This window comes from Osmerus mordax, chromosome 11 (assembly GCF_038355195.1).
Source record: "Osmerus mordax isolate fOsmMor3 chromosome 11, fOsmMor3.pri, whole genome shotgun sequence".
Lineage (NCBI taxonomy): Eukaryota > Metazoa > Chordata > Actinopteri > Osmeriformes > Osmeridae > Osmerus > Osmerus mordax.
Window position 1 is genome coordinate 9,098,360 of NC_090060.1, and position 9,357 is coordinate 9,107,716.

The following is a 9,357-nucleotide window of genomic DNA, read 5'->3' on the forward strand; positions in this document are numbered from 1 at the left end:
AGATTTATTGAGATTTATTGAGATGTATTATTGTACGGCATTGAAAGAAAATACACGAAACATTATATCAGGTGTCAAGATATTTGTAGTGCAGTCCAATAAGACTATATTGCTTGGAGTATGACAATGTTGCTGTTGGTGTACAGCCCAGGTACAGCATTTGGAGCATGAACAAAAGAGAAAAAGGTAGGCAGGGTGATCTTCTCAGAGTCCCAGAGTCTCCTTCTGCACCTTGCAACCCAACAGGGCATTCCCAGCTGCCACACACTCCGGAACACAGGGCACTGGGGGGGGGGGGGGGGGGGGGGGGAGAAATCCACACAGGATGATTATATTACTCATGATGATAGCATAATAACACTAGATGGTAAGGGTTTAACATGTCAGGACAGTTGAACAGTACCATTCTGGGCCTGGATCCATGCCACAGCTTTGATAGCCAGAAGTTGCCACTCGTCCTGGTCTTTGATCTTGAACCCATGGAGCCATATGAGGGCCAGAACAGTGGCCCACACTTCCTGGTCCACCTGGTTCCCCAGAATCCAGGGTGAAGGAGCATAGGAAGGAGAGGGGGCAAAAGAGAGAAATCAATTGTATCCATAAACAGGTGCTACACAGACAACATGGACTGCTGCAGAAGTATAGTAACATTCATAGATCTGTGGATGAACGGATGTCACAGGCTGTCATCAGTGACCCACCTGTTCAGGCTTTGTCTTGTCCACTTCCTCCAGTGTTTTCCCCAGCACAAGGACCAGGGCTGTCTCTAGGTCCCAGGAACCAGAAGCTTTCTGAAGGGAGATCAGCTGGAAGAGAGGGTCCCTGGTCAGTTCAGGGACAGTGATGCTGTTTTCAGCCATTTCAAAGTCGTCAGCCATTTCAAAGTCTGATGGAGAAAATACACAATTTAGTTTACAAGTAAAATATGTACCTGCCAGATTTCATTAAAAATATAGGTGGGTAGAGTACAGAAAACTGCCAAAACCCCCAAGATTCAGAAGGGCTGATAGCAAATTCAGGATTTTAGGTTAAAAGACAAGTAACAAGTACAATGTTTGATTGAATGTGTACCTGCATCACAGTAAACTGATCCCTGTACACCTGAATAAAAAAAAGTTAGAAAGTAAAAATCATTGTATTAAGCATGTTTGTTAATCAGTCACAGTTTTTCTAGCAGGACAAGCTATGACAATCAACCTTACTGATGGTAGTACTGCATAGTACATAGCTAGCTTCAAACAGTATCATTCAAATACATTTACGTTTTTTAGGTTTTGTGGAGAGAATTTGACAGGTACACAGTGTGTACACAGTAGACTATATGTTAACAGGGTTATTATATGGAAATTAGTTTGTTGAATTGATTTTCATTATTGACTATAGTTAACTGATTATTGTTCTTTTACAACATTTAAAAGCAGATGCAGAAACAGAGAGAAGCAAGGAAAAAGAAACTAAGGGAGAATTGTCATATTCATTTTTAGATCCTGTATTAGATCTTATTTTGTTAACAGTCTTCGCTAGCACTGCATGATACTTTATTATTATATAGCCTATTTGTATTAAGCAACTGTACACAGGTCGCTGGACAGACTGCGTTTAAAAGTCCCACGCTGTTTTTCGGTCCCAGTCCCACCTTTGTTACACATTATCATTGGGGCAGGAAAACATCCTGCCTGAGGTGCATCAAGAGTCACTGTGTGAAAGAAGATAACCAAAAAGATGCACTGAGTATCACTTTCCACAATTTACACAATTTACACAGCAGCACTTTTAAGATAGCGAAAATGAAACACTTTTCCAAAAATATATACTTTTTGTACTTTTCTTCATCAACCTACATCCCATGGCCATAGGCATTGAACACATTTGGCGACCATAGCCTCCTCCCAACAACACTGTGAAAGAAGGAAATACGTCTGTAATATGTTCCGAGTGGATTTTCACACTACCTTTAGTCGCCATTTACTCTATATACAATATTATATTATTATTTTCTGAATACCTACTATAGGAGTCTAATTTTGTAACAAATGATTCCCTGGTCTCGTCAAATTTTCCCACTTATTTGTGTTGTTTTCATGGTTTCTTTAGTTTTTTTTTACTGTGCATTTCTTCCATTGTACATTAATTCCACATTATATATTTATTACTTCTATCACCTGCTATCAATGTAAAAAATAAAAATAAAATAAAAACCTTTTGTTTAAACTAATTTTAACTGAATTTTAAAAAGTAAGACACTTACTGGGTGTGGGGACATTCCTACGAAGCATCGGGCCCGTCACAGCTTCCCCACTGCCTTTGTGGACAGCAATGAAAGCAGTGAAGACACTGCTCACTCCTGATTGGACACTGAGATTAACCACTCTGTCTTTTAACTCTGTGGCCTTCTTCTCACTACCCCCCTCTCTCTCCTCCACTTCCAGGGAGCGGATCAGGGTTCGTGCCCCAAGTCTATGGACAGTTAGTCTGGACATGAGGAGAAAGGAGGGTACAAGAAAGAGAGAGACAAAGAGATTGAAAGAGAACAAAGAGAGGATTGAAAAATATCAGATTTGATGTGAAGAATGTCTTAACCTTACAATACTGCATGTACTGTGTGCTATGATCTAAGATCATGTGCTGGTTTTGTAACTTTGCCAGGTGAGTCAAAAGCTCATTTCTGCATACCCAGTGTCCTCTGCAGGTTTGAGACTAAAGCAAAGCTGGTTCTTGACAGGCTGCTTCGCCAAGCTGTACTTCACTGTCACAGAGCCCTCAGTCTGTTTTGAGCTCTGTACATGAGAGAGGACATCAAGAAAAGAGAAGATGAAGAATACAATAATATAATTAAACTTATGGTTGCATTTTTCGCAGATACCATTTTAAAAAAATACAGTAGTAATCAGTAATGCACATATTTTACCAGTTGGTGGTGTCATCTTACCTCTCCAGTAAGCTGGGCATAGATAAGTGACCTTTGACCCTGAAAGATCACACTGATGGGTTGAGACAGAGGGGTGACAGACACACCCTTTGGAACTTTCCAATCAACAGCGATGTCAACAACAGCAGGCTGAAGAGCAAAGCGAAGCGACTGCATCACCTGGAGGAGAGGGAAGGACAGAGGGAGGAGGATAGAGGGGGGGGAGTGGGGATACAGTAGCCATGTTCGACAGGGTCAATTATGAATGCCACCAGGTTTTGGTTTATTTAATATACATTCCTCTTTTGTTCTCTGTCTGTCCACCTCATTGGCCCTCTTACTTTGGGTTGCATTCTATCAGTTCCTGTGATGAACTGGCTGTGTCCCCCTCCCTCCTTGGCGACCCCACTGATGAGGGCAGAGCTGGCTCCTTCTCCGATCCCAAAAGAAAAGCACCTAGAGATTGTGAGGACTTGATGTTACTGAAACATTACTTTGTAAAAATGTTGTGTTAATATAGGTGTTGTACCAAGACCTGAGAGTGGAATGTCTGTTAAGTGTATAGCATACTTTATTTGTAGTTTAAAAAAGACCAACCTATGAGATTTTGCATTCTCCTTGACTAGATCCAGGACTTGCTTGGTGTTTCCCACCTCACCATCAGTGAAGAGAAAGAGCTGAAGATGTAAACAGGATGGTGTGTTGAAACATGTTAAGTTATCTTTTGTGCACACCTATGTTTGTATGGTTAGCATGTTGGGAAACACAGGTGGAAACAGTTTTCAGTTGCTAAGGTGCGGTCAATACAGAGCACTCACACTAGCCTGACTGGTTGTGTGTTTAAAATAGCAGCTGGTGACACGTGTAAAGCTGGTGCAACTTCATGAGGTGGTTTTAAGTGTGGGAGAATAATGTACCCTGGGGACGATGTGTCACTTCATCCAATTTATAAAATTGTAAGGCACATTGTAAACATGCATGTGTTTCATGAACGTGTATTACCTGTCTGGGCTGGTTAGGGATGCAGCTCTGACTATAGATATGTTTGAGTGGCTCAAGGATCTCTGTTCCGCCCATGTCAGCCCCCATCGTCTGCACCTTATTTAGAGCATCGTCCATAGTCTGCTGACTGTACTCCACACTCTTGCTGGAGAACAGATATACCAGCAAAACAACAATGATTTCCCCCAAACATATACAAATAGAGAAGCAAAAGTCAACATTACTTGTGGTGAATGTTGCCATTGGGTTCAAATAAGCAAGAGGAGGGTGGAGGAGAAGGGTACTTACGGGAAGAAGGACTCATAGTTAGAGCCAAAGCCAAAGATGTTAAAGTAGCAGCCCATAGGCAGACTCTTCAGCAAAAGCAGCAGAGTGTCCTGTAAGAAAAATGGAAGGCCAGGTGAAATCTGGAACATTTGTATATTTTTTTACCTAATTTAGAGTATTTTGTGAGACTCTCTAAGAAAATGTGTTTGTCAGCCAGTCACTTTATCAAACGTTCAGTCAGTCGTCAAGGACTACTAAGGGAAAGATCAGTTACAATACCCTGGCACTGCCAATGCGTTCCTGTGCCCCTTCCCCTCTGTGCATGGGGCATGACATGCTACCAGAGCGATCCACCAGGAAAATAAACTCCCCAGACGAGGTCATGGATGACATCACAGACGTGGGGAACTCTGGGTAAAGGCTCAACATGACCACCGTGTCACCCATCAAAGAGCCTGGTCAGAGAGAGAGAGACAGAGAGAGATTAAAATGCTTGACAGTTGTAGGTCTATCTATGGTGTATATAATGTATATTATAGTGTATTACTGTAGGCTGTTCTAGAATTTATTTAAACATTATATTCTATACTGTTCTAATTGAATGTTATCTAACTGGGATGGTTCCTCCAGGCCTCACCTGGTTTAGCGGAGGCCTGTCCTGACTCGACCACAGGAGTGGGCTGGTGGGTGTCTTTGTAATAAACCAACAGCTCAACATCCCGGTCAAACTTGTGTCCTGCAGCCAGGCTGATCTACAAACAGTACCAAAACAGCACAGTGTTTATTCATTTCATTTAGCGACACTTCCGTTCAAAGTAACGTACAGGAGGAGATTTGAACCTGTAAGATCTACTACCACCGAGCTTTCAGACAATTAATGGGGCCAGTGAGTGGGAAATTAGCAGACATATACACACAGACAGATATACCATACCGTGGCTTGGGTTTGCTCCGGGTTGAGATAGTTGAGTGGATCCAAGGGACAGTTAGACTCTACTTTAGAGATGGGCCGAGGGGAGGACACATGAGCTTTGACAGACAAGTTGTAGGGCACAGCACTCGCGGGCACAGAAGTCACCTGGGCACTGCCCCCACCTCCACTGTTCACACCTGAAAGAGAGAAGGTCAGTAGAAATAAGTAAGTAAGTAAGTACATTTTATTTATAAAGCACACTCTAACACAGCAAGGCTGACCGAGGTGCCAAAGACATGGAGACAGACTGGAGCCTTGCCCTGGTGTTGATAGCTGAGGTGTTAGTCTGTGTGTGTGTTGATCTCTCTAACCTTGGGGCTCATAGCGGGGATTCAGCACGGCAGGCAGGCATATCCTCAGCCCATCGTCCGCCTGCACGGCCAGCTCAGTGACGTACTCCAGCCTGATGGAGGCGCTCTCTCCAGGGGGAAGACTGCCCACTTTCAACTGGAACACATCTGAGCTTTGCTCGCTCTCCTCCAATAGGAAGGCCTGCTGGCCCGAGCTCAACGCATCATCATACTCTTCCCGAGCCTGAGGGACAGTGATGCGTCATTAATATGAGACACAACATAAATCACACACGCTGTTATGGTTATTCTAGTCAGGGCACTTGGGACTCCAGACAAGAATGTCTTTATTAGAAACTCATGGGTGTGGGGCAGGTTAAACAAGATCCACTAAGAACATAGACTGTCATAGAGAAGTCAAGGCATTTTATTTTTTTGCACAATTCATGCAGGAGGCAGAATCAATGTGCTTCACCTTAAAACATGTTATACAATACATTTGGATTTAAAAAATAATGCATAGACTAACTGTTTTTTATTGTACAATTAGTGTAACCCGACCTCGTTCCCACAGTATAATTATTTTCACTGAGATATTTCAAGGAAAAAAGCACAGATTTCTTACAGACAAAATACAGTATAAAGTGAAGGTAGTAAACTATCGCTCAATAATTCATCACAGTCCTTAAAGTCAGTTTATTGTGCGGTAACAACATTGCTCTCACCTGCTTTTTCTCCTGCACATGGGCCACCACCTCGGTCTCTCCGATCTTGGCACTGAAGTGGCAGACAGCAGCCTCCGCTGGCAGAGGAAACACAAAGATGGCCTCCAGGGGTTTCTCTTCCTTGTTCTCATACTGCAGTGTGGAGCTCACAGTGGCTACATGGTCATTTACCTTGACCTCCACCTCAATACTCTTAAGAGGCACTGGAAAAGACATTGAAGGGTGGAGCTTGGAGATTAGCTTTGAATGGACTTTAGAGAGCAACTACCTTTGATGATTACAATGAGAATGTCCATAAAATGTGAGAGAAATGTATGAAAGTAACAAGTAAAAAAAGAAAAAAAGAAGAGGATTAGACAAATCGAGTGAATATTGACCACTGCATACATACCTGGTTCATTTTTTCCAGTCACCAGTCCACAGTGGCACACCATTTTGTTCACCTACAAGGGGGAAGAAAATTGCAGGTCTGTTACAGAGAGCAGTTAGACAGCATACAACAGCACTTCACATATTAACAGATAGAGCAACATACTATGTAAGCCATTGTGACAAAAACAAACAAGGGGAACTGCAATCCTGTGCAAACAGATGAGTCATTATCATAAAGGGTGAGTCATGGATAAAGGTTTAAGGTCAGGAATGTAGGCAAGCCCTGCAACCATAAAGGGTTGGGGAAGTGTTTCGGCATTTGCAGTTTTGTCTTATCTGAGGTTTCACAGGGTTTCGATTTAAATGATTTTCAATACATCATCATCATAAGCTTTATTTCAGACACTTACTAGGTCCATAGATTAAAAGACAACATACAGACAAACCAGTGGCGGCTGCTGGTCTTTCAAACAGGGGAAGCTCATTTTCGGCCTACATCATATATATTTTCAGTTCACTGGCTAGTTCACCCCTACGACACTAGCCTAGCCTACTGTATGAATGAATGAACGAACGATCTAACCAAAAAATATTTAAACCCGAAGGAAATATGGGAATTAGGTTCAACTGAAACAAGGAATGTGATGCATAATTGTATGAAATGTATGATGAAAATTGGCTAGCAATTTCGCCAAGCAAATACCAAGAAATAGGTTGCAGCCGTTTGTCTTTCAACTACAGTTGCAAAATCCGTGATGGGACTGAGCTTGAATAGCTTCGGCGACTTTTTATAGTACAAAATCGCTGTCAATCAAAAGGAGATGCAGTCTTTCGACAGACCCTCCAATCATCACGCGGAAGCCCAGCGTCCAGGCCAGCCCACTCCTCCATTCACCCCCAGAGACGCTGAGCGTCCAGGGCGGGACATAATCGCAGCATTTATCCAATGACCTTATAGTTTCGAAGCACTGAAAAAAACTGTTCAAAGCAGCCCCATTGAAGTCCATGGAAGCTGAGCTTCAACAGGGAAATGCACTGTGGCGCTACGGGAATGTATGAGATGGAAATCAGTCAGTCGACCTGCTAATATGAACGTGTTTAAACGCATTTAAAATGTGTTTAAAATGTAAAATGTTGACACAATAGTAAATATTTGACCATACATGTTACGCCACCGGTCACTCAACCAGTCGTTTGTAGGCTGGGCTAGCAGTGGCACAGAACAGTCACGTAATGTGACGAGACTGAATTTAAAAGTAGGCTATAAAAACACACTAGGAACAATGACGACATCGGCAACCATGCACCATGCATTATTAGTTTAATGTAATCTTTAAATTCAGGCTCGTCACATTAGTAACTTTGTTCTGAACAGAACTGGGTGTGCAGACACATACGAAAAGGTTCTCCTCCATCTTGAAATTGTGAAACCTAGAAATGTTTATGATGACCAACGGTTGCTACGTTACAAGAAACAAGAAACCAATCCGATTGGCCAACGCTGGCGTTTTCACGCTCCTCATTTACATAAAGTTGAGAAAATCCAACTTGCAACGCTCCGCTCGCCTTCCCACAATGCCCTACGCGAGCGTCAACGCCTGGTTTCATTGAAAATGAATTGGAAGCCGACGCCGCGCGCCGCCCGCTCCGCTGCAGTGTGAACGCACTGTCACTCTTGAACAAGACTCCGAGATACTTGAACTCCTCCGCTTACAGACAAACATATACTGAAATCACCAGGTACATAATTTTCTGAGGAGGCTCAGACGCCAGTGAGTCCACATATTAGAAAAGTATCGTACTGAACTTAGTGCCGGATTGGTCAGTACCAAGGTCCTGTTCATAGAATATACACAGTGTCCACTTTTCTACGAATAAGATAAAAGTTTTGCAATAAATATTTTCTTGTTTTCTTGGGATAATACATTTGTGCAACATACACTACAGATTCCTTCGACCACACCCATTTTTTTTCCGACTGCGTATAAGGTTCAAAGGGTCATTAACTTCCTGTTTGATTGCAGTTAGTAACCTAGTTGAGAATTGGCAGTTTATATCAAAGTTGTGTATTCATTTAGAATACCCTTTCATCCAATATAATACAATCAATAGAATGACGGTAGGCTATATTTCAAGTCATGATTGGATACGCGGGTTGGTAATCTACATTATTATTTGTCATTCGTCCTTAATCAAATGATTTTGGACATCCAGTTGCAATATCCACTGAACATAGCCTAATATGTAGGTTTGTTGCTTTACATCTAAACATACAGCCTGGCTAAATTTTTACTAGGTTGGAGCGTAATTGTAGGCTACAGCCTCTATTCAATACAGTCTATTGTTTCTTAAATCTGAAATGTATTTTTCCAAACCAGGTAGATTTGTCTTAAATATCGTCAAAACCTTGCCCTTTATATTCCTTTAATATAATTGTATACTGCCATGCAGTCAAGTAGACTACCCTAGACAAGCTGTTTTTTTGTTTTAATACGATACTTCAGTCTTTAAATAGTAGCCTATTAAAGTTACCTACCGTCGAAGGTTCGTGAAGTGAAAATGCGTTTATGCCTGCTGTAGGTTCTCTTGTATTTGAAACAAAAACCTTTGAGTTACTGGAATCACAGGGGAGGAGAACGACAGTAAACCACGTGTAGTCGCACTCAATTGGCCAATGCACATAACATTTACGCCCACTGAAAGTTTACGGTCCGTGTTGGTTCGTTTTTTTTTAATAATGAAATAACCATATAACACAAATGGTATAACGAGCTATTAATCGTTGTTTTGATTATTCCATATCCGTTATGCTGATATCTG

The 9,357-nt window shown here is 42.0% G+C and overlaps 1 protein-coding gene across 3 annotated transcripts; it reads right to left on the reverse strand.

Moving 5' to 3' along the window:
- LOC136951475 (von Willebrand factor A domain-containing protein 5A-like) lies at positions 1–9,147 on the reverse strand. Of its 3 annotated transcripts, XM_067245886.1 has the most exons (20): positions 9,074–9,147; positions 6,557–6,608; positions 6,166–6,368; positions 5,462–5,684; positions 5,112–5,287; positions 4,815–4,929; positions 4,457–4,632; positions 4,199–4,287; positions 3,911–4,055; positions 3,506–3,585; positions 3,250–3,364; positions 2,930–3,088; positions 2,674–2,777; positions 2,249–2,472; positions 1,815–1,898; positions 1,637–1,696; positions 1,072–1,101; positions 702–886; positions 404–527; positions 1–284 (listed from the first exon to the last, which is right to left on the reverse strand). In XM_067245886.1, exons 2-20 carry the CDS (start codon positions 6,597–6,599, stop codon positions 205–207), a joined length of 2,415 nt encoding a protein of 804 aa, XP_067101987.1. In that variant the 5' UTR covers positions 6,600–6,608; positions 9,074–9,147; the 3' UTR covers positions 1–204. The 3 variants fall into 3 exon arrangements, with proteins under 3 accessions (XP_067101987.1, XP_067101989.1, XP_067101988.1); XM_067245888.1 differs by lacking the exons at positions 1,637–1,696; positions 1,815–1,898; XM_067245887.1 differs by lacking the exons at positions 1,637–1,696; positions 1,815–1,898 and having other exon boundaries at positions 1,051–1,101.
- Between the last annotated feature and the right edge of the window lie 210 nt (positions 9,148–9,357).

Coding starts and splice junctions, on each gene's coding strand:
- LOC136951475 (XM_067245886.1), bottom strand. CDS start 6,599: ATGGTGTGCCACTGTGGACTGGTGACTGGAAAAAATGAACCAG. Junction 6,369..6,556: donor GACTGGAAAAAATGAACCAG/GTATGTATGCAG, acceptor TGTCTTTTCCAG/TGCCTCTTAAGAGTATTGAG. Junction 3,089..3,249: donor CTGATAGAATGCAACCCAAA/GTAAGAGGGCCA, acceptor CCTCTCCTCCAG/GTGATGCAGTCGCTTCGCTT.